Source organism: Myxocyprinus asiaticus, chromosome 34 (assembly GCF_019703515.2).
Source record: "Myxocyprinus asiaticus isolate MX2 ecotype Aquarium Trade chromosome 34, UBuf_Myxa_2, whole genome shotgun sequence".
Lineage (NCBI taxonomy): Eukaryota > Metazoa > Chordata > Actinopteri > Cypriniformes > Catostomidae > Myxocyprinus > Myxocyprinus asiaticus.
The window spans coordinates 24,964,603-24,988,920 of NC_059377.1; the positions used below are offsets into that span (position 1 = coordinate 24,964,603).

Below are 24,318 nucleotides of genomic sequence, written 5' to 3' on the forward strand. Positions count from 1 at the left end.
TGTGTCTGGCGTGGAAGAAATTGACTGGCCTGCACAAAGCCCAGACCTGAACCCCACTGATCACTTTTGGGGTGAACTGGAACAGCAACTGTAAGTCAGGCCCCATCGACCAACATCAGTTCCTGACCTCACTGATAGCCTTGTGTCTGAATGAGAGCAAATCCCTGCAGCCATGTTACTACATACAGTATAGTGGAAAGCCTTCCCAAAAGAGTGGAAGCTGTTATTACAGCAAAGGGGGAAATTGATGCCTAAGGTTTTGAAATCAAATGTTCATCAAGCACATATGGTGTCCACAAACTTTTGGCGTATAGTGTATTTGTTATCTTATGAATAGTGCAGTTAAAATGAGGCTACAGTATATATAGAGAAATAGTGAATCATATAATGATATTAAAAGTAAAGTCTGCTGGACAGGTTTTTCTAATTAATATAAAAGAAGATCTCAATTATTCTCCCACAGCCCGTAAAACCTGACAGTAGCATCACCATGCTGCCCACCCACATGCTTGTCATGTCTGACAGCTTCACAAAAGACAGCTGGCTGTTGATCCTTTTTTAGCTAGCTGTGGACTGTCGACATTGTGATAGTTGGTTGCGCTCAGGAGAATACAGGGGTATTTACTTCAGGCCGAAAGTTCTGGATCAGTTCCACTGATTGAAGAGATGGTTGATTCAGCAAATGTGAGAATCATGTCTTCACCATTGGATTAGAGCTCCACACAAAGGAGTGTTTCTGTGTTTATGCCCTGTATAGGAATGTAAATCTGTGGCATAGAACTGTTATGCATGGAATAGATAATTCACCAAATAGTTGTGTCACTTTTGTGAGTGGTATTTAAGTGCAAAACCCCTCATCTAGTGCAAAAACAACATTATTTAATAAGGACCTTTATGGTTGTTTCATTCACAGGCCACTCTTGTCTCTGCTAGTTTGCATTGCAGGAAACATATTTTTATTAGCTGTGTTTAAGGTTAAATTGTTCACAGCCTCTCACTCTCTGTCCATCATCTTTCTGCCATTATTATTTTCATCAAGAACATTGAAGGAATTTAGACAACGGGACAATTACACGTTGTAACAGCAAATTATTTGGTCAGCAATGTGACTACTCAGTAATGCATACTGTAGTTGTTGATCAGTTTACATTATTGATGATGTGAAATGCACAAGGTTTATGCTTACATTTGGTCCAGGGCTTGGCTACCTCAAGTTTGGTTTTGATGTGTTTCATACCACATAGTATGCATCGGTTTAAGCTTGTAATTATAGTAGCATAAAGCATTAGATATTCCATTGTAAGCGGTTTTCTTCACAGATGACACACTGTCGGCTGCCTTATGTTAAATGCAGCCTGTCAATTTGCTAAGAGATAATGAAAAGCAGCTCACACACCTACTGAAGGCCCTGGCACACCCCAGAACATACCGGTGTGATGTCATTTAGAACAAAATGGCCAAAACAAAGGTGTTTTTGAGTGTTTCGTGGTTTGTAACAACTTGCCAAGGATAATTTTCAGGAAAACTTTGTACTAGCTGCAAAACAGCTCACTGCCATTGGTCCATGTCATCAGTAGGTGTGACCTGAAGCTCCCCCTACTTTGATTGAAGACAGATTTTTCAGTTACATTATTTAGTCAGTTAAGGTCAGTCATCATGAACACACCAATGTGCAGAGTTGTTAGCAAACTGGTGCAAAATTACCTTCATCTGTACAATCGTTCGCATAGCAACATTTTCCAGGAACATGTCATGCAATTTGTTTTGTTTGATTAATTAGTCTACAAAAGGAATCAAATCTACTCAAACACTCTTAAGTGTCCATTCACTCTTTTGTTTTTATATACTTGCTGCCTCACTCATGTGCTGACTACAGCAAAAGCCATTCACATACCTGCCCATAGGAAGGTGTGCCTCTATAATCATTCTTTTGTCTGTATTCTGTCCACTAACACTTTTATGGACAGAATAAAATCTTTTCATAGCAAGTTTAAATAATAAGAGTTTCTCATATAACTTTCTCTAGAAGAAAAGATCACAAACAAATAAGCCTTTAAAAATAGTGTGGTACATTCTGGCTGATCAGGTGCAGAACAAGCAATAGAACTGAATAGAACCTGTCATGAAAATGTATGTGAAGGTGTATATATTTTTAATAATTTGTTTGTCATCATTATTATAATCACATTTTAACTTTTTAAAAATATAAATATGCTACATTCCATCAATTAATATTATATCATGAAATTGTATATATAATAATGATATGAGATGTCGATGTTTTAAATAATGTGTACAATTTACAAATAATAATATTAAGTTTACATTCATTTGTATTACAAGCGCTAAAAAGGTTACTGTCACTTTAAGAGTTTACGTGCATCTCACAGACTCACACACACTGTCTCGGTTTATTAACAAGAGAGAAGTCTCGTTTTTTAGAGCATCTGTGCTATTTGTGATTAAAATTAATATTTCTTTTACATTTTTTATCTGACTGTAAAGAACAGAAAGGATATTAAAGACATTATTCAATGAAACTAGAGTGTGATTTCATCTTTGATGGACACACATTACATGTAAGAAATGTTCTGTTTTAATCTCAAGCACTTTTCAAAAAAACAAGACGATTTTCCAGGTATTCCAGTACTTAAACTTCTAAAAGCTAAATTCAAGCACTTTAAGCACTTCAAGGACCTTGTGTGAACCCTGTAAACAGTGTAGAAGTAGAGGTAAAATCAAGCTATATAGAGATTATAATGTTTGACGGGTCATTTAATTTATGATCATATGGACAGAAAACAATGTTGCAAATTTCGAAGTATCGAGTTCATTCGTCGTTTTTTTGGTTCACAATATATCGAAATTCAATACATCATCCCATCCCTACTCTTTTATACAGCCACCTTTGCAGTAGTATCAGTGTCATCATAAATTACAATAACAGAGTGTAGTCGGTGCATATTATGGCCACGTATAGCGTGTTAGCGCATTAGCGCCATGCATGTAGAATGTAAACATGACAAATTACACATTATCTACTGCATATACAGTATATTACTTAATGATGATTATTTAATATTACTTATTAAATCGTCATCCAGTGGTAACAACAGCTTCTTTTACGATCTCATGTGAATTCTACTCATAGAATGAGGCATGAAATCAGTGAAAACACATATTAATATTACATTAGCTAAGGTTTTACATGTAGTCTTTTGCGTCCTCGTATTTAAATACTCCTCTAAATGCCTCCCACAGCAGTTCGGCCTTTGTCTGAATGTTCGCAAACAGTATGCCATTGCTCAGCTGTTTCGAACTTCATTTTGGTTCTGAGTGAAGAACAAAGAAGCACTTCACTGTGAGTATGCCAGGGCCTTAAAGGTGCTGGTGAAAGTTACCATCTTGTAAGGTCTGTATGCTGGTAGAGCATGTTTCTAGCAATGAGTGGTGGTGGTGTAGTGGACTAAAGCACTGAACTGGTAAGCAAAAGGTTGTTGGTTCATTCCCCACAACCACCACCATTGTGTCCTTGAGCAAGGCACTTAACTCCAGGTTGCTCCAGGGGGATTGTCCCTGCAATAAGGGCACTGTAAGGTGCTTTGGATAAAAGCATCTGCCAAATGCATAAAATGTAAAAAATGTTATGGACTTAATACCCAGACACACAAACTGATGGTATGGAAACCTTGAGTGCACTTTAAATTGCTTTGGATAAAAGTGTCTGCCATATGAAAACATGTATAAGGCAATATAATAAAAAAATTGCAATATATTAACAGCATTTTAGTATTATTTATAAACATACAGTAGAAGTCCTACAATTATGTAAAATGCAAAGGCTGTCAATCGATTAAAAATGTCAAATATATTAAAATAAAATATTATAACTTATAATAATAAATACAAATAAATTAAATAATATTAAAATAATTTCTTTGACAGCTCTAGACTCTGTAAACTGCAAAAAAAAAGTTTGTGGAGCAGGCCACATTTCTTTTTTTTATACCAGAAATGCTCTCTGCCTGTGAATTATTGCATGCGTTCGGGTTTGCTGATATTGGCAGACATGACTTTAGAGGGCGGGAATTTGAAGAGAGGGTGTGTGGTTTAAGTTAGCAGAAAGAAAGTAATATCAAATTGCATTAATTCTATTAAAACATTAAAAATGTAATTAATCACATCTTTTAACTCAATCATTTTATATTGATATGGTCAATATTTAAGAATGGTATTGTAATGTCTGTAACCCTGTCTGAGGTTGTTCTTTTAACAATTCTTGAATCTGGGTCTGGGAATCTGACTCTCATGTCAGCATAACATCTCAGGGCAACCTGTCTATCAAACACCTTTAAGTAAGGACACAGGTAAGGGAGAGGCAGGCATGTCTATCATTGGTAAAGAGCTGGTATTCGTCTGGGAACCCACTTAGGTGACACAGTTGTGCATGACTGTCCTTTCACACCACAATGCACAGGACCATCCCTTATGCTGAAGTGATGGAAAATGGCTGTTTGCATTTGAGATGATCAGCAGCGTTATGAGGAAAGCACTGATGCAACCCGAGACATTTCCTGGTGCCTCCTGACTCTGTTGATCGCATACTGCCTCTAATACTCGCTATAAATGGTTTGGCTTTATATTTTCCCAATGGATAGATTTTCTTGTGTTTCAGAAGAGACATATTCTCAGCCCTGCATGATTCATATACTCCAGGTTTTGAAACCTCAGTAATGTGACATTGTGCTGTTTTTTGGCTCCCAGGTGTTCAAAACCTACTGCAATGAAGATTATGACAGGAGGAATGAAGAGGTGGACCCGGTGGCATCCTCAGCAGAGTATGAGCTGGAGAAACGGGTGGAGAAGCTGGAACTTCTTCCTGTGGAACTGGAAAAAGGTGAATAATGGGACAAGTGTTGCGAAATAAATTTTTCTGAGGTTAAAGTTTTCGGTCAGGATAAGACTTGATTTTGAACTGTGCACTTGTAAACGATTATACAGGCCCCCCCCCCCAAATATTTTGAAATGGCTTTAAAAGTGTGCTTGCTTGCTATCTTTCTTTAAAATACCACTTGGTTTAACATTTTGTTATCTAATGCATTGAAATGTATGCAGTTTTATTTGTGGCTTAAAGGGATTGTTCACTCAAAAAAATGAAAATTGTCTCATCATTTACACACCCTCATGCCATCCAGGTGTATGACTTTCTTTCTTCTGCAAAACACAAACAAAGATTTTTAGAAGAATATCTTAGCTCTGTTGGTCCTTACAATGCAAGTGAATGGTGACCAGAGCTTTGAAGCTCCAAAAATCACATAAAGGCCACATAAAAGTAATCTACATTATACAAGACTCCAGTGTTTAAATTAGTATCTTCAGAAGCGATATGATAGGTGTGGGTTTGAAACAGATCAATATTTAGGTCCTTTTACAACGTAAATCTCTACTTTCACTTTTTCAAAGATTTATAGTGAAAAAGGACTTAAATATCTGTTTCTCACCCACACCTATCATATCACTTCTGAATATATTGATTGAAATACTTTTTGGGGCAACTGCATCTTTCTGAGTCTTTCTCAGAAAATTAATGTATATAGATTTTTTGGGAAATGTTTTGTATGTGTCAGCATATTATGAGCACTTTGAATGAATCAGTGGTAATCCGTTATTATTGATCCAAAAACATAAGCATCCCTCCATCCTTCAATATAACCCTCTTGATTTATTAAATTGTGTGCCTTTCCATTTGCTCACCACTTTTTTCTTTTCACTGATTTTGTTGGTTCAATATGTTTTTCTCAGATGATGATGGTTTGGGCATAAGTATCATAGGAATGGGGGTTGGCGCTGACGCAGGCCTGGAGAAGCTGGGCATCTTTGTCAAGACTGTCATAGAGGGTGGAGCAGCAGAGAGAGATGGAAGGTAAGCTAAACCGCACGTAATCAAATCTAGCCATCCCTCTGTTCACATATAGTGAGTGAATCCCTGATAGTTCCCCTGTGGGGGGCTGAGATTAGAACACTGCCTAAAATCAGAGGAAAGCTTTGGGGCTTTATTTCTGCTTACAGCTGAGGAGCTTGACAATCTTATGGAAGAGAGCCAGGTTAGGGATGAGAATGGGAGAAAAGCCTATTCCACAGCTGGCAAAAATTTTCCAGTCCAGAAACTTTGATTTCTGCGATCAGGATTCATTAGCTTTGGTGCTTGTAAAGTTAAGTGTTTGTAAAGGGAATTTCTTTATCTGTTATATCTTTTTTTTTATGTCACTATATATATATATATATATATATATATATATATATATATATATATATATATATATATATATATATATATGTTTAAATGTATATGTTTGTGTGTATGTATATACGGTTGCATTTGCACTGGAATCTTCTGTCATCATGACAAATTCCTTGTGTGTGTAAGCATACTTGGCAATAAAACTCATTCTGTTTCTGATTCTGAAACATGCAATTCTCAGGACCTTTTGTCTTATTGGAGACTTGTACTGACTTTTTATTATTATTTTTTTATCTATTAATTCAAGGACATAGTACCTGCACTGAAACAAATGTTAGCCCAAAAATGATGCCTTATTTGGTAACATCTAAACTAACTGGTTTAATTAAAGTCAAAAATATTATTTAACATCAGTGACTCAGCCTGAATACATTAGGTTACACCAACAAAACAAATTTTAAGGGTTAGATCAGAAAGACGTAGCTCCTAAGAGTAACAATTGGATGTTAACACTAGGGCTGCACAATCCATAGAAAAAATAACAGAGATTACAAGTACAGCTGTGACAATTACAGAATTCCCTCAAGTTGTGTCTACATTTTCTATTTACAGTGTTAATTTTGCAACATTGAACACTGTAACCAATCAGAGACATGCACATCATTGCCCATGGCTGCCATGATGAATCAAAGTGTTTCGATTAGTCTAGACCCAGAGAGAATCTGACTTTTTTGACATTTTGTTTTTTTCAGTATAATGGAGACATTGTAGAATGCATGTGAAGGTCAAGCTGTGCTTACGCCAGACTCTTTAGATGCACATTATGATTCAATCTTGCAAGCGTCCCTCCACCTGCATAACAGACAAGATTTGCCAGGAGCCCAGTATCCAGACAGGAATCATTGGTCAAGGAAAATTTGTCAAACTCACAAAGCTCATTACAGATATCACACAGTTGGAGCTCTCCGTGCAATCACTGCAGGAATCTGAAAATTATACTATCACATGTTGTTAAGGAGATTACTTGTCCTTGTAAGCCCCATGCTGTAAGTGTAATTCCTTCTGTCCTGTGAGCATTACGCTTTAGCTGCTGAAATAAAAGAATGTGACCACAGGTCCAAGTGCCCTATGTGACCTACAGAGAAACAGTGTTCATAGTCCTAGAACAGGGATTTCCAACTTGCTTTGTCAGCTTATTCACTATGACCTGAATTATTTACTTAAAGTAATGTTTTCAATAAATATAATGAATTTCATATAATTTACTTTTTTTAATAAAACATTTCATTATATATTAATAAAAATACATTATGCATTTTAATTTAACCTCTTCAACTCTAGGGCATTTTTGGGCTGCTCTTGCAATTTTTCACTCTCAAATTTAAAAGCTCACCATTTACATATACTGTGGACTTAATGCCAAAAATTGGTCTAATTTTCAGTTTATGCACCACCCCATTATTTCATCAAATATCTCGGCCTCTGAGTGGACTAGAAGCTCAATCAGGGTGTCATTAGAAAGCTGAGATCATCCACTTTGCAATGCTTTATAACATTATCATCAATTGTCAATTACATATATTTCCGATTATTTGTTTAGCATACTTTTCCTGCTAGACCGCATATTTTGTTCTGGATGTCTAAGATATAACATTGGATTATTCGCACAAGCAAACTCACAGATATGTAAAAAATTGCAATTTATTTTTCACAAAAATTTTTTTTCACGACCTAGTACACCTTTTGGATGGGCCAGCGGGTCTGCAAAGCTGAAGAGCTAGTCCACCCCAAAAAATTTATTCTGTCATCATTTACTCACCATAATTTAATCCAAACCTGTATGACTTTTTTTCTTCCTTGGAACACAAAAGGAGATGTTTTGCAGTACGTTAGTCTCAGTCACCATTCACTTTCATTGCATCTTTTTTCCATACGAAAAGTTAAGGGTGACTGAGGCATTCATTCCTCATAACATCTCTTGTGTTCCACCGAAGAAAGAAAGTCATACAGGTTTGAAACAACATGAGGGTTTTCATTTTTGGATGAACTATCTCTTTAATTTAATTTGCCATTAGTGTTTATGGATTTGCAAAGGCAGCATAGAAGGTACTGTATGTCTAAAGTGGCATATAACCCATAAAAAGCTGCATTTACACTGACTTTTCAATACCACACAGAGGTGGCACAAATGTATAAACAATGGTGCAGCAAAGTTCAAAGTGACTCTGAGCATTTTGTTCGCACAAAAACCAAAGCTGCACTAGAGCTGCCTCTCATTCTAGGTGAGGTGTGTCAGAACCGGTATATTTTAGTACAGATTTTATGTAACATAAAATCTTAACAGAATTTGGAGCTGGCACCTGAACTCAGCAGAGACACCTTAACAGACACCTTATCACAATCTCACGAAACCCCTGCTGTTCCTACTCAAACCCTTCATTGGGAAACCATGTCCCACATACAGTACTGTACGTCCCCATTGCATTGAAAAACAGTAATCATAACAGAGTTATGAGAAGGCCTCAGTCAGAACTTAATTAAGCTTTTATTACAGTGGAAACAGGGAAATAATGATACTGTTTTAAAAACCTGTTTTAGAGAGTGCGCAGTTTTCTAACAGTGTCACTGAAACTACTGCTAATGTATAACTGCCTTTTCCCACAGGATAAAAGTGAATGACCAAATAGTGGAGGTTGACGGCACCAGTCTGGTAGGCGTGACTCAGAGCTTCGCTGCATCTGTCCTGAGAAACACGCAAGGAGTGGTGAGGTAAGATGCCTGACATCCACAGTAATTTGTTTTTTTGTATGTTTAAAGTGATAGTTCACCCAAAAATGAAAGTTCTGTCATAATTTACTCACCTTCTTGTTGTTCCAAAGCCATACATTTAAAGTAAAATTGCTTTCGAGCAACATGAAAGTGAATAAATGATGACAGAATGTAAATTTTTGGGAGAACAATCACTTTAATTATTCCCAGGTTTGCCCTTTTATGCTACCAGATCCCCTCATCCAAATCCTCACCGTTCCCTCCACAAAGCTGCTAGAATGACCAATGTTATTATTAGCATATAAAATAACATGACACACCATCATCCCTCCTTCCCAATCAGGACTCCTATGAGAAAAACACCGGCTTCTTATTAGTGTATCTAAACGCCCCTTAGACAAGGCAGAACAGAGCGAGTCTTTGAAGGAGGGCTTCACACTGTGAGAAAACAAGGCACTCCATTAACAATAGGAAAGCACAGTGTGAAGGAGCATATTATTTTTAGACGAAAGCTGTCAGTGGTGAATTCTTCTTCCTCTGTAAATATAAACACACTGTCACCTCACTGCTGCGGGCTCTGCAATTACCACCAATTTAATGTGCAAATGTAGCTGATTAGAATTCAGAAAATATGTTTTAATCATATTTATGTGCATTTGAAGACCCTTATGAAATAAAAATGTGAGTTTTGTGGGTTGTAGTCCATTTCGAAGCCATCCATATGTTAGTGTACTCCTAAAAGTTGACAAAGCTAACTTATATACACATTTAGATATGCATTTAAAACTAGTCATTCTCTTCAAGGGAAACTGACCAAAAATATTGATGACTTATTTTGTACCACAAATTTTTGTCCAATCAAATGCTCTCAAGAATTACAACACCCCTCCACTTATTACCACCCTGCAACCAACAAGCAGGTATCAAATCATAGTTCATTGCTCTGACATAAACTTAAAGGGATAGTTCACCCAAAAATGAAAGTTAACTCATCATGTATTCATGCCATCCCAGATATGTATGATTTTTTTTCTATGCTGCACACAAACAAAGATTTTTAGAAGAATATTTCAGCTCTGTAGGTCCATTCAATGCAAGTGAATGGGTACCAAAATTTTGAAGCAAAAAAGCGAAAAGTACATAAATAAAGCAATTAAAGTAATCCATAAGACTCCAGTGGTTAAATCCATATCATCAGAAGCAATATAGTAGGTTTTTGGTGAGAAACAGATCAATATTTAAGTCCTTTTTTACTATCAGCCTCCACTTTAAATTTCACTTTTGTTTTTGGTGAGGGAGGAGAATTTATAATAAAAAAGGACTTAAATATTGATCTGATTCTCACTCACACTTATCAATGAAGATAAAGAATAAACCACTGGAGTCTAATGGATTACTGTGCTGTGTTTAAATGCTTTTTGGAGTTTCAAAATGTTGGTACCCACTCACTTGTGTTGTATGGACCTGCAGAGCTGAAATATTCTTCTAAAAATCTGGGATGGCATGAGGGTAAATTATGAGAGAATTTAAAAAACATTTTTTTTTGTGAACTATCCTTTTAAAGCTATTGGCTGTTTTAAAAAAGAGAAAAGTCCTTTGCTTTGTCCTTTGATTCAGTCATATTGAATGATGTTTATGACTTGAAAAGTCAACATTTAGATGTTAATTTACAGCACATTTTTTAGGTTGTCTAAAAATATTTGTTAAAGTGAGCCATATGGCCAACCAGACTGCAACACAGGTGTGAGCTGACAGCCTAGGTGTGAAGATATATTTACATTTCTAGTTATACGAAGGTCTCAAAAAACATTTCATTATTGTTTCATTTTTACATTTAAACTGTCTATCCTCTTCTGTTTCTTTGATTCACTTCCCTCCTCCTCGTAATTTCTCTCTTTTCTCACCGAGGTGACAGTCTGGCACAGATTCTGCATTTGTGCCATATTTAACCTACCGTAGGATTTAAGGCAGGTCTTGAACTGTATCTGCTCCAGTGACCACCAATAAATATATCGAGATTTACTCTCTGTTAAGAGTGATTCATGGCTGTGATGATTCAGTGTCAGAGTCAGGGTTTTTTAGAAAGTTGTCAAGAATGCCTCCTCGCCAGGTGAGGTGATGCATACATCTTAAAATGCATTCAGTCACTCAAGATGTACGTGAATAATGATGATGGGTTTTACCAATAAGAGAGCTTTGCCCCGGAGCAGTTGGGAATCTCTGTGAGTGGTACCAAGCTAGAAGAACTGTTTCTAGGTCAGCTGCATTGTAGAAGTAGCAGAGATGCTCAGCATCACAGGGTATTGGCCCAGTTGTTGCCTAGGATTCAGATCAAATTTGGGCCGTTATCTGCAGCTAACGCAGAGTGATTAGGAGTCCCTGCTGAATGCTTCCCTGCTGGTTCTCCTTTTTATGGATTTTGCACTGTAAAATTGGATCATAGTAGCAGAGTACAGGCTGAATATTTTTCGACAAAATTGTCTCTCTTTTAAACACAAACCAAGGACATTCCACTCCTTAAAGTCAATAAAAAATCGAAATTGTCACTTCATAAGCTCTTAATATGCTTCTCATTTGACATGCACATCTGTGTTTTATGTGTGTGTCGCCCACGCTTTCTCTGGAGCTAGCAAGTGCTTGCAAGCTTTCCAGTATTTACCGGAGAGTGCAGAGCGGGATCACTCACGCAGCTCAATCATTTTTGACTCAGGAAAAACCCTGAAAAAACATCTCCACAAAACGGGACGACTCCAAAACAAGTCAAGAATATAAAGAGGAGCTTGTTATTTTATTTAATTTTTTTACTTGATCCCCTTTTTCTCCCCAATTTGGAATGCCCAATTCTTAGGATTGGTCCTTGTGGTGGCACGGTTACTCACCTCAATCCGGGTGGTGGAGGACAAGTCTCAGTTGCCTCCACTTCTGAGACAGTCCATCTGCGCATCTTATCACGTGGCTCGCTGTGCATGACACCGCGGAGACTCACAGTATGTGGAGGCTCATGCTACTGTACATGATCCATGCACAACTTACCACATGCCCCATTGAGAGCGAGAACCACTAATCTCCATGCACTCTCCACGATCCATGCAAAACTTACCACGCGCCCCATTGAGAGCGAGAACCACTAATCTCCATGCTACTCTCCATGATCCATGCACAACTTACCACACGCCCCATTGAGAGCGAGAACCACTAATTGCAACCACGACAAAGTTACCCCATGTGACTCTACCCTCCCTAGCAATCGGGCCAATTTGGTTGTTTAGAAGGCCTGGCTGGAGTCACTCAGCCCACCCTGGATTCAAACTCACGACTCCAGGGATGGTAGTCAGCGTCAATACTCGCTGAGCTACCCAGGCCCCGAGGAGCATGTATAAGAGGAAGTATTTGGAAGTATTTAATTCACTGATTGGATTATCCAAAAACTGGCAGTACAATATGGTTATTTGATATATTACAACATTTCTATTGATTTTTCCCAAAAAAAAAAAAAAATACTATATCGTGATATATATTGTTATCCTGATATAAAATTACTCATATCATGAAATAAGACTTTGGTTATATCACCCACCCCTAATTCAAAAGAATTGAAAGAATTGTCTTCATAATCTTTCATAAAAAGTAAATAACTAGCTCCACTTTCCTTTTTTGTCACCAGGGCCTCAATGGCTCCATTCTGGTTTGAAACACACACTTTTCACGATCAATTCCTAAATAATTAAACTAAAGTCCTGCCCTTTTTTCCTTATTTCTTTTTACTCATTGAATATCCTGTTTATACCCTGTTGTCATTTAAGTAAAATAGGTTTGCGAATTATGTTTTACGTTGGCCTTAAGACAAAGTTTGAGTTAAATTTAATAACTATTTGTCTTTATTTGGAACTTCACAATAGTCCAAGTAAAAAATGTATTTAAAAAAATCAACTTGGTTTTAAATAATTCTTACCATAATGCAAAATTTCACATTATGTCACATTTCAGTCTGATATGTTCTACCAATATTATTATTATTATAAACATTCCTGGGTAGCTCAGTGGTATAATACGCTGAAGCAAATTTGCTACCACCCCTGGAGTTCGCTAGCTCGCTAGTTCAAATCCCAGGGCATGCTGAGTGACTCCAGCCAGGTCTCCTAAGCAACCAAATTGGCCCGGTTGCTAGGGAGGGTAGAGTCACAAGGGGCAAACTCCTCGTGGTTGCTATAGTGTGGTTTGTTCTTGGTGGGGCGCATGGTGAGTTGAGCGTGGTTGCCGCAGTGGGTGGCATGAAGCCTTCACATGTGCTATGTCTCCATGGCAACGCACTCAACAAGCCACGTGATAAGATGCACAGGTTGATGGTCTCAGATGCGGAGGCAACTGGGATTCATCCTCCGCCACCCGGACTGAGGTGAATCACTACATGACCACGAGGACTTAAAAAGCACATTGGAAATTGGGCATTCCAAATTGGATAAAAAAGAAAAAAAAAGAAACTTGAGATCTTCCCAAAGCAATGCAACAAAGAAAATAATGTTAAGATAACAGAAAACAAAACAAAAAAACACTGAAGAAAATATCCAAAATTACATAAACACTTCTTTCAGAAAATAAATATTAAATAAATATGAACACTTCTTGCAAAACAATATGGTGACTGAATTGATGCATTTACATTCCATCTATTAATTTAGCAGACGCTTTTATCCAAAGCTACTTCCAAAATTTGGAAACATTCTCGGCAGCCTGTGGAGTGCATCTTTTGGCTTTCATCATATTCTTTTGTGTGCTTCATTTGAGGAGGTTTTGCTTGTATTACGATTGTCGTTGTGACACAGTTTGCAGATTAAAGTTTTCTGCCCTGTGTTGGCTTTTGTGAACCTACACCACAGACGTTTTACCTGTTTTAAGTTAAATTTGTAGGATTATTCTCTTAAATATTCAATTGTTCTGTAAATTTTTTTGAACAGTTATATTCGCTGCATGATAGTCATTCATCACACTGACTTAAAAAAAAAAGCCTCCCACTGTGATCCTTGAAATACTGTTTGTGACGTATTATTAAAGATACATCCCGTCAGCAAAGTTAAAATGAAAACTATTGCTTGAAACCAGACAATTCGAGCTTGACATATTTCACTTCATTGAATTAGAAAATATGTTTTTTTACCTTTCTTAAGTTAATTGAATGACATGCAGTTTAACCTTCCACCTTTTTATATCTTCTTTGTCTCCATTTGAAAATCAATAGCTCAGATCTTTCAGATATAGCCTTTACTCTCCACACTTTATTTGATCTTCATTTGATCCTTCCCTTCTCATTGGTAGTTGATATGTCTTTGCAGGTTTGTGATTGGCCGAGAGCGCCCGGGACAGCAGAGCGAGGTGGCTCAACTCATAAGTCAAACTCTGGAGCAGGAGCGACTTCAGAGAGAGATGATGGAGCAACAGTACGCTCAGTACGATGCTAATGATGACGAGGTGAGGACAGAACAGGTTTCGAATCAGAGCTTGTCTGAACCTCTCACAGTTTGTCTGAACAGTTTAATAAACCATCAAGAGCCAGTTGGAGCAGGTTCAAATCTATTACTGCCAAATCGTCCACGCTACATGCCTAAACCTGTAATAATTGTCACATCAAAATGCAGCAATATGAAACCAGTTCTGTGAGTCAAAAAGTATATAATCAAGTTACAGTTGATAGGTTCTATTGCATTAACAGATCTTTTGCATATTTTTTGTCACAATATCTTACGTTCCATTAGTTTAAAACAAGATTCTTCTAATTTTGCAGTTGGTAGAGATAATCCCCTCTAAAAAATGAATGAATTAATCTTAAATCAGTAATGTCGCTAAGACATAACAATTCAGATTCCACCATGTATCATCATCTGAGTCTTTCTACTGGAAAGAAAAATAACAAATGAATATCTCCTTAATACTCCAATGATATGGGAAATTCTGATTTCATTCAGATCACACTAGATTTTGTTTGTGAACTTTTTCATTTTTTTTATTTTGGAACATGAAAAGGGAAATCTGAAATAATTGTGAACAGTATAATCAAGACATATTTGAACTTTTTTCCACATTTTAGAGAAATTTCTAGATAATGTCTAGAAAAATTATCATTACCGCAATAAAAGCTGAGAATGTGAGTATTTTGAAAATTAATTACATTGGATTTGAACTTTACATGTTAACGTTTATTAAAGGTTCTAGAAAATGTATCATTACTCACCAATTTTGTTTAGACATAAACAATTTATCTCATTACCGAAAAACACTAACAAAATTTGCCATTTTCATATTTTTCAGATTAGTCCAATTTGTTTTAAATAAGTAAATGTCTAATTGTTGTCTAATTTAATGATAAATTAGCAGATTTAATTTAATATTTTTATTTTATAACCTGAGAAAATTTTATCTCACATGTGTCTCCTCTAGAAGTTTCAGAAGAGCTTTCAGCAATGTTACAAATTGTGTTTAGATTTGCCAAAAAGTGAAAAAGAGATTTGAGTATAAACCAGATTTTCTGAGCTTGATGTCCACATCAGTTTCATAGCTCTATACTCTTAAAGGAATATTCCGGGTTCAATACAAGTTAAGCTCAGTCGACAGCATTTGTGGCATAATGTTGATTACCACAAAAATATATTTAGACTCGTCCCTCCTTTTTTTTTTTTTTTAAGCAAAAATTCGAGGTTACAGGCACTTACAATGGAAGTGAATGGGACCAATCCGTAAATGTTAAAATACTCACTGTTTCAAAAGTATAGCCACAAGACATTAACAATACACATGTTAACATGATTTTAGTTTGATAAAATCACAAACTAAACTTTTCTGTTTAAAGTTATAGCCAATTTTACAACTTCGTTGCCATGACAATACAATATCAACAAACCTTAAAATGACTGTAAAAATGACGATTTAAACAAAGTTTTAACAGAAGAATGAATGTAAATGCTTTTATAAAATTAGAAGATTCACATTTCTGCCTTTTAAACCCTCCAAAAATTGGCCCCATTCACTTCCATTGTAAGTGCCTCACTGTAACCTCGATTTTTGCTTTTTTTAAAGAAAAGGAGGGTTGAGTTTTTATGGTAATCAACATTATGTCACAAATGCTGTCAATTGAGCTTAACTTGTACTGAACCAGTAATATTCCTTAACTATTTGTCAACAATTGTCTGATTTGTTTGTTTTTTAATCTATTTTAAAGAATTTTAGAAATAACATCTGTGACAAAATTGATACTGAAATGAAGCATAACTTAGAAAGCCATTAAAGGGAAAGTTCACCCAAAAATTCTGTCATCATTTACTCACCCTCATATTGTTCCAAACCCATATCACTCAAACGGAGATGCTTGTTGTGTTAAAAATCACTAAGCTCTTATTACTCATTTCTCATTAGCAGATCAGGCGACAGCCTGGCTTTCCAGACAAAAGGGCCACAAGTCCTTTTCATGTCTGTATGCTGCATACTCCACAGCAATTTGTTTTCGAGAGAAACAGAGAGGTGTATTTCCATAATGCATCCGGGCTGTCATGACAGTAGGATTCCATATTCCAAGCTTTAATGACTGACTGAAGGAAGCATTGAATTAATCACTCACTATGATTTAGAGATAATTACATCAGTAGGCCATGCAAAGCAATTTCTACCTTATGATTTGGAAGGCATGCGCAATTTAGCATAATAGGCTCTAGTGCAGTGCAGAATGATGCAAGACTTATATGTGCTAATGCAAGAGTGAATTTTTAATGCCCTTTATTATTTGTCAGTGAGAATCTAAATTAATGGTTTGAGAAATGGCTTATTGAAGGCATCAATTTCTCCTTTAGATTTCTGTTACACTGCAATAAAAACCATAGTCTTATTGACTATCTTTGTCTTGTTTTCCAGTAAATATATCTAAACATCCTTCAAACAAGATACATTCACTTGATAAGCAAAACTGTGCAAGATATTAAGGCTTGTTATCAGAGAATGATATACTTATATTGAATAATGTTATAAGTAAATGTTTTCTTGTGGTACTGGCAAATGCTTAAAATAAGTGAAAAAATCTGCCAGTGCCACAAATCAAAATACACTTACTCTATATTCAAGATACATTCTATGAAACCATGTTTTAATAACTAAAACAGTTTTGCTTAGGTGAATTTTTTTTTTGGGGAAAAATATCTAAATATCTTTTCAATAATATAAAAATACTGTACTTGTTAATAATAGGAATTTTCGCAGTGTATTGCATCAACATTTCACATTTTAAATTTAAGTCTACGTGTTTGAATGCTAATGTCATCCTTATGCAGTGTTCTTTGGATCCAGTAGACATATGTGAGGCAAATTCACATGGCTTTATCTGTTTCTCATGTGCTGTAGTGTCTGGATATTGTGTAGCGGCTGGCTGAAATGCAAACTGTGCTCTTGAAATGGCTGTGTGATCAGCACTGTTTTATAAATCTGGCACAGGCTCCTTCTCCCTGCAGACCAGCTGCTTAGAATGTGTAAGGGGTGGTGTGTTCAATGAGGCAGAATGGTGTAAACCTGCCTAAAGTCTTACTGTGCTGTGGATTAGCAGCTCCAACAAAAATTCAAAAGCTGCCTGCCAGCAGTAAATGGTCTTCAAGGGATAGTTCACCCAAAAAATTAAAATTCTTTCATTATTTACAGTACCCTAATATCGCTTTAAACCTGTATGACTTTCTTTCTTTTGTGGCACAGGATAAGAAAAATGTATTAAATCAAGCTCTATAAAACACCATAAAACCTCAATGCACCATGTCTTCTGAAGCCATACACTCTTTTTGTCTATTGAACAGACAGTTATTTAAGGCATAATTCACTCTCAAATCAAATCGTTGGCCACATTTACATGCATCCTCATAATGCGATTATAATGCGATTCAGTTGGAGCTCATGTAAACCTGTCACGTATTCCCCGTGTTTGCACTGACTTTTATGTTGAAATTCTTGTTTAGTTCCCATGTTCCTGTTTCCTGTTAGTTTTTGTAGTCCTTTGTAGTTTCATTTTATGATCGGTTTTCCCCGATTGTTTCCACAGGTGTTCCTCGTTCCCTTGTTTGCCCCTGTGTATTTAAGCCCTTGTTTTTCCTTGTTTCCTCTGTCAATCTTTGCATGTGTTATGCCTTACTCTGTATGTTTGTTCCCCGTGTTTTGTTTCTTTATGTTCCGAGTTATCTGGTTTTCTTTTGTTTTTAAGATGCTGCCTTTAGATCGTCCATTCTCTCCTGACTTGTTACAAAACCGAATTCTGCACTTATTTTATTGCGATTATATGAATAATCAGAGAAATGAGAATCGCAGTAAGATACACTATATTGCCAAAAGTATTCGCTCATCTGCCTTTTGACGCATATGAATTTAAGTGACATCCCATTCTTAATCCATAGGGTTTAATATGACATCGGCCCACCCTTTGCAGCTATAACAGCTTCAACTCTTCTGGGAAGGCTTTCCACAAGGTTTAGGAGTGTGTTTATGGGAATTTTTGACCATTCTTCCAGAAGCGCATTTGTGAAGTCAGACACTGATGTTGGACGAGAAGGCCTGGCTCGCAGTCTTCGCTCTAATTCATCCCAAAGGTGCTCTATCGGGTTGAGGTCAGGACTCTGTGCAGGCCAGTCAAGTTCTTCCACACCAAACTCGCTCATCCATGTCTTTATGGACCTTTCTTTGTGCACTGGTGCGCAGTCATGTTGGAACAGGAAGGGGCCATCCCCAAACTGTTCCCACAAAGTTGGGAGCATGGAATTGTCCAAAATCTCTTGGTATGCTGAAGCATTCAGAGTTCCTTTCACTGGAACTAAGGGGCCAAGCCCAGCTCCTGAAAAACAACCCCACACCATAATCTCCCCTCCACCAAACTTCACAGTTGGCACAATGCAGTCAGACAAGTACCGTTCTCCTGGCAACCGCCAAACCCAGACTCGTCCATCAGATTGCCAGATGGAGAAGCGTGATTCGTCACTCCAGAGAACGTGTCTCCACTGCTCTAGCGTCCAGTGGCGGCGTGCTTTACACCACTGCATCCAACGCTTTGCATTGCACTTGGTGATGTATGGCTTGGATGCAGCTGCTCGGCCATGGAAACCCATTCCATGAAGCTCTCTACGCACTGTTCTTGAGCTAATCTGAAGGCCACATGAACTTTGGAGGTCTGTAGCGATTGACTCTGCAGAAAGATGGCGACCTCTGCGCACTATGCACCTCAGCATCCGCTGACCCCGCTCTGTCATTTTACGTGGCCTACCACTTCGTGGCTGAGTTGCTGTCATTCCCAATCGCTTCCACTTTGTTATAATACCACTGACAGTTGACTGTGGAATATTTAGTAGTGAGGAAATTTCACGACTGGACTTGTTGCACAGGTGGCATCCTATCACAGTACCACGCTGGAATTCACTGAGCTCCTGAGAGTGGCCCATTCCTTCACAAATGTTTGTAGAAGCAGTCTGCATGCCTAGGTGCTTCATTTTATACACCTGTGGCCATGGAAGTGATTGGAACACCTGAATTCAATTATTTGGATGGGTGAGCGAATACTTTTGGCAATATAGTGTATGTTGAGTACTCCTATTTTAATCGCTTTATACAGGTGTGTGAACACTTTAATCACATTTCTTCCACTCTGACCAGTGTGCACCTGCAACAGTGCTGCAGATGGGCGATGTAACGCTCAAACACACTTTTGTAAAAATCGTGAAACCGAAAAAGCTGCACTTCTCGGCTTCATGTGAAATGGCAGTTACTCACAGAATCTACAGCCCCATGACAAAAGAAAAATTATTTTTCAGAGTTGTGAATGTCCTTTTGCAGTCTGAATTGAATGTTGGTGTGATTAAAAAAATACCATATGCTGCAAAATAACAGCAAGGAAACACGTCTTTCTGTTGAGTTTGTCCTCAAAGGCCGAACACAACAACATCCAGCTTGCCCAGTGTAGTCCAATTCACACATAGAAAAGACCTTTATGAACAAATTACTTTTATAGGACTGGACAAAAAAAATTATTTTTCGATAATTTTTTTAAAAAATCTGGTCTATTCGATAATGATTCTCAAAAGCCGTGGATCGATCTTTTACTCTATAAGCAACCGTCCACTACAATGAGAAGAAATCACTTGCATTTGCAACCAAATTTTGCGCTGTGCGGCTGAAAATTTATTTGTGTGGCAACTGGCTGGTAAATGTTTAGATTTCACTCACCAGTAATTGTGTAGTATAGTGGTGCAATATTCAGCAGTGAGATCCTTTCACTGCGTGTTGAGAGTAAAAGTTGTTCTGTGTAATGTGTGTCCAAAGACAAGATCCACGCAACCGATTTGTCATTGGATAATGTCTCTTTTAATGCCTTTTTTGTTCTTTACAGTCAGTTGTTGATCAAAATCAATAAAAATAAACATTTAATTGTAATCAGACATAGCACAGATGACATAATGCCATTCGAGGCTCTCTTTTGTTAATTTAATTTAAAGATGCTGTTTAAAATGTGACCAAAATGGTGAAAAATTAATAAAAAATAATTTTTAAAATTAATATTTTCATATTGTATCTAGTTAAAAGGTCCCCTGTATAATTAACAGCATTAGCTCGGAGAGAATTTATTTAATATGTAAGCAAAAGGGACATTATAATTGAAATATACACATATGAATCGATATAAAATCGAATTGAATTGAAATCAGAATTGAATCGAGAGCTTGAGAATTCAGAGGGAATCGGGAAATCTGTATCGATACCCAACCCTAGACTCTTATGAACCGATTCTTTTTGGTTAATCAAAAAAGACTGAGCAACCAGTACAGGGTTCCCACATGTCCTGGAAAACCTGGAATTTTGCAACACAGTTTTCCAGTCATGGAAAAGTCATGGAAAATTAGAAAAATAGCTAAATGTCCCTGAAAATAATAAGTTGTCCTGGAAAATATTTTAGCATAATAAAACAGTTTGACTGTGTCGCTAATAAGGTTTAGGTTACATGTACAAAAACATGGTAACGATCGGGATGTGTCTAATGTGTCTAATACACATTTGTATAGTTTTGGCACTGCTGCCAGCTGCATATTGTGAAACAATGTCAACGGTTGACTGTCCTGAACAAAGCCCTATCACGTACATTCCCTGCTCATTTGCGAACATCTCTGCTTTGCTCTAACAAAATAGTTTAAGCATTGATAGTATATTACCTATTGTTTTATCATTTAAACCTTAAAACTTGTTTTTGGTAAAAAGTTTTGCTTGAAAATAAGCTTGTTCTGTAAAATAAAAAGCCACTAGGTTTAATATTTTGTTATCTAATGCAATTTGTTTCCTCATACATGTGTGGTAAGGTAACGTGACACTCCAAAATGAGATAATTTGCCCCTTGAGGGTATTACATGGAGTCTGTGTGCTGCTCTTCATTTCAGTACATCCTCTCATTCTGAATATTATGTTTTTGTTTTTTTTACTGCAATGGACAATAAGGAATATACTGTGGGGGTGTTTATAGACTGGCTAAATAAAAAAATACATTGGAAAATACATTTCTGGCCATGATAATTGATCATAAATGATGTTGGAAACCACATAAATAATGTAAAAACAAAAATGTCTAAAACCATTGCAATATTATATAACACTAAAGATCTCTTGAATCAGAATTCACTATACAGTATATACCGTATTGCTCTCTCATAGTTCCATATCACTTACTGTGTGGAGGTATGGGGAAACACATACAAAACCAACACTATTCCAATTATCAGGTTACAGAAGAGAGCTATAAGAATTGTAAATCAATCGGATTATTATGAACAAACCAACACACTGTTTATTCAATTCAATGGCGATCTAGTTGACCTAAAAACTGCACAGATATTGTACAAAGCACAAAATAATTTACTTCCTAAATGTATTCAGAGGTTGTTTGAAATTAGAGAGAGCCAGTATGAATTTAGGGGAATATGTATGTTTAAAAAAACAAGGGTAAGGACAAATAATAGATGTATATCTGTCAAAGGGGTGAACTTGTAGAATAGTTGTGACAAGGAATTAAGAATGTGTAGTTCTTATGTAGTGCAAATAATAATAAAAAAAAATACAATTTGAAAAAAGGTGGTAAACAAATATATAACTAAGATATGATAATTATTATGTATGAAATATTTGGAACTTTTGTTTTTTTTGTGTCTTTGTATAGTCCAAGTATAGTGGTGAAAGAGATGCCTATTAGAATGTGTTATGTAAAAAGGGTAGGTATAATAAGCTGAAGCTTCAGACTACACCTTTTCAGTCAATATTCTTTGTTTTCCTTTTAAATTTAATGCTTTATTGTTATTTATTTATTTCTATGTGCATTCATTTTGGAAAATTGTTAATAAGGGCAGAAATAAATATTAATTATTATTATTATTATTATTATTATTATTATTATTATGTGTATGAGCAAAGAAATGACACAAATGAGACTTTAATCTGTACAGTAGCTCAGGCAGGGTTATATACAGCCTCCTGCCAGGCTGGATTATTTGATCTGGAAAGGAGGCCTCCCAGGGAACAGCCCTGCCCTGCAATCTGATACGAGCCCCAGCCAAGCGGAAACGACCTGTCTGTGTGTCTGCACATCCATTCACCTAAAATAACTTGGCAGACCCACACGCCAGCAGGAGAAATAGATGTTGCACGAATCTTTTTTTATTTTGAAAAGATAGCATGCATACCTCACAATACTGTATATCTACAATTCATGGTTAAAAAAATGGAAGAGGTGCTTATATCAGATGAAATTACTACATTTTGATTTACTAGTTTTTTACATTTTCAAATGTGAGCGGTGCTTGTCCTCGCAAAACGTGCAACCACAATGCTAGTGTGTTGTGGAGGGTTACCAGGGTGTTGCTATGCAATTACTAAGATGTTATGAATGGTTTTTGGTGTGTTGCTGGATGGTTCTAAGCATTGCTAGGGCATTGCTAGGTGGCTGCTAGGGTGTTCCAGGTGGCTTTGATAAAAGCAAGTTAAAAGAGCCCACCCTAAAGTGGTATATCTATTGGATTTTTCACCCGTTTCATGGCTAAGTCATATTGCTTAGAAAAGTAATAATAGTACACCTTTCCTTAACAAGCCGCATGATTAGAGGCATTATTCATGTCAGTTTCAGTGGTGCAGGACAAGTTTTGTGCCAAACTTTAATATTTATTAATCAGTATAAAAAGTGATGCTGAAGACATACGTAGCATATTGTTATTCTGATTCAAACATTGTCGTAAAACTCTTTGAATACGTAAGGGTAGCTTAAGTTTTTAAGGATTAACGTGTTTTGATTTAAGTTTGAATGTGTTTCAATCGGCCAAGTATATCTGTTAATATATATATATATATATATAAGTATCATATGGGCTCCAATATATGTGGTTATTGTTGTTTTAAAATTACAGCATCCTGGAGACACAAAGCCTAGAGTAAACATTACACATCTTATTAAAAATAGAGTCTCCGGTCCACATTGATCGCTTCAGTGCATAGTGGATGTTTATTCCCATGTGTCTGTGCTCAGACAGGGGAGTATGCCACGGATGAGGAAGAGGAGGTGGGGCAAATGGGAACCGAAAGAGAAGTGGCAATTGAGGTTTTTGATTTACCTGAAAACGAGGACATCATCTCACCATCTGAACTGGATGCCACTAAGCTCTATCAGAAGTTCAGAGAGGTAAGTCATTGCATCCTGATCAAGCTTGAGTTTAGAAAATAGATGTTGCGTTGGTCCTTTTCATTTTGTCAATACTCACCTCGCATCTTTTTTTTCTGTCTACTAAACCGTCTCGCCAAAATTCTGTGTAAATGCAGCAAACATACAAGAAGGGCCCAAAATTATTACCAAATGTGAGTAAACATTGGTTATTTAGTTATTTGCGAGTTGGCTGGTAACTGACTTTTAATGACTTTGACCTCATGGAAAATTTGCCACAATCATTTTGTTGAGGACAAGTTTTTTTTTATTATTATTTATTTATCCAGAAATCTCTGTTCATGCATTCTGAATGGAAAATACTACTCATATTAAGCCAACAAGATGTTAAGATTATCAATGAATAACCGATGTCAAGATTATCAATGAATAACCGATGTCAAGATTATCAATGAATAACGACTTCAATTATTATTTCATTGTAAACTATAGCAAAGAATAGAAAAATATGTATAGCCAGGGAGCTATGTAATAAGTGATGATATCTGAACATACAAAATTCATAGTAGAATCATTTACATTTCTGACTTGCATGTTTAGGCAACTGTTATTAAGAAAT

At 36.6% G+C, this 24,318-nt stretch overlaps 1 protein-coding gene across 5 annotated transcripts in view; it reads left to right on the forward strand.

Moving 5' to 3' along the window:
• LOC127425292 (neurabin-1-like) overlaps positions 1-24,318 on the forward strand; it is a 73,447-nt gene that overhangs the window by 26,396 nt on the left and 22,733 nt on the right. For all 5 annotated transcript variants that reach the window (XM_051671079.1, XM_051671080.1, XM_051671082.1 and 2 more), the window contains exons 3-7: positions 4,765-4,897; positions 5,803-5,923; positions 8,906-9,010; positions 14,341-14,476; positions 23,568-23,720. In XM_051671079.1, the coding sequence (XP_051527039.1) occupies positions 4,765-4,897; positions 5,803-5,923; positions 8,906-9,010; positions 14,341-14,476; positions 23,568-23,720 (648 nt within the window). The remainder of the gene's footprint in view (positions 1-4,764; positions 4,898-5,802; positions 5,924-8,905; positions 9,011-14,340; positions 14,477-23,567; positions 23,721-24,318) is intronic.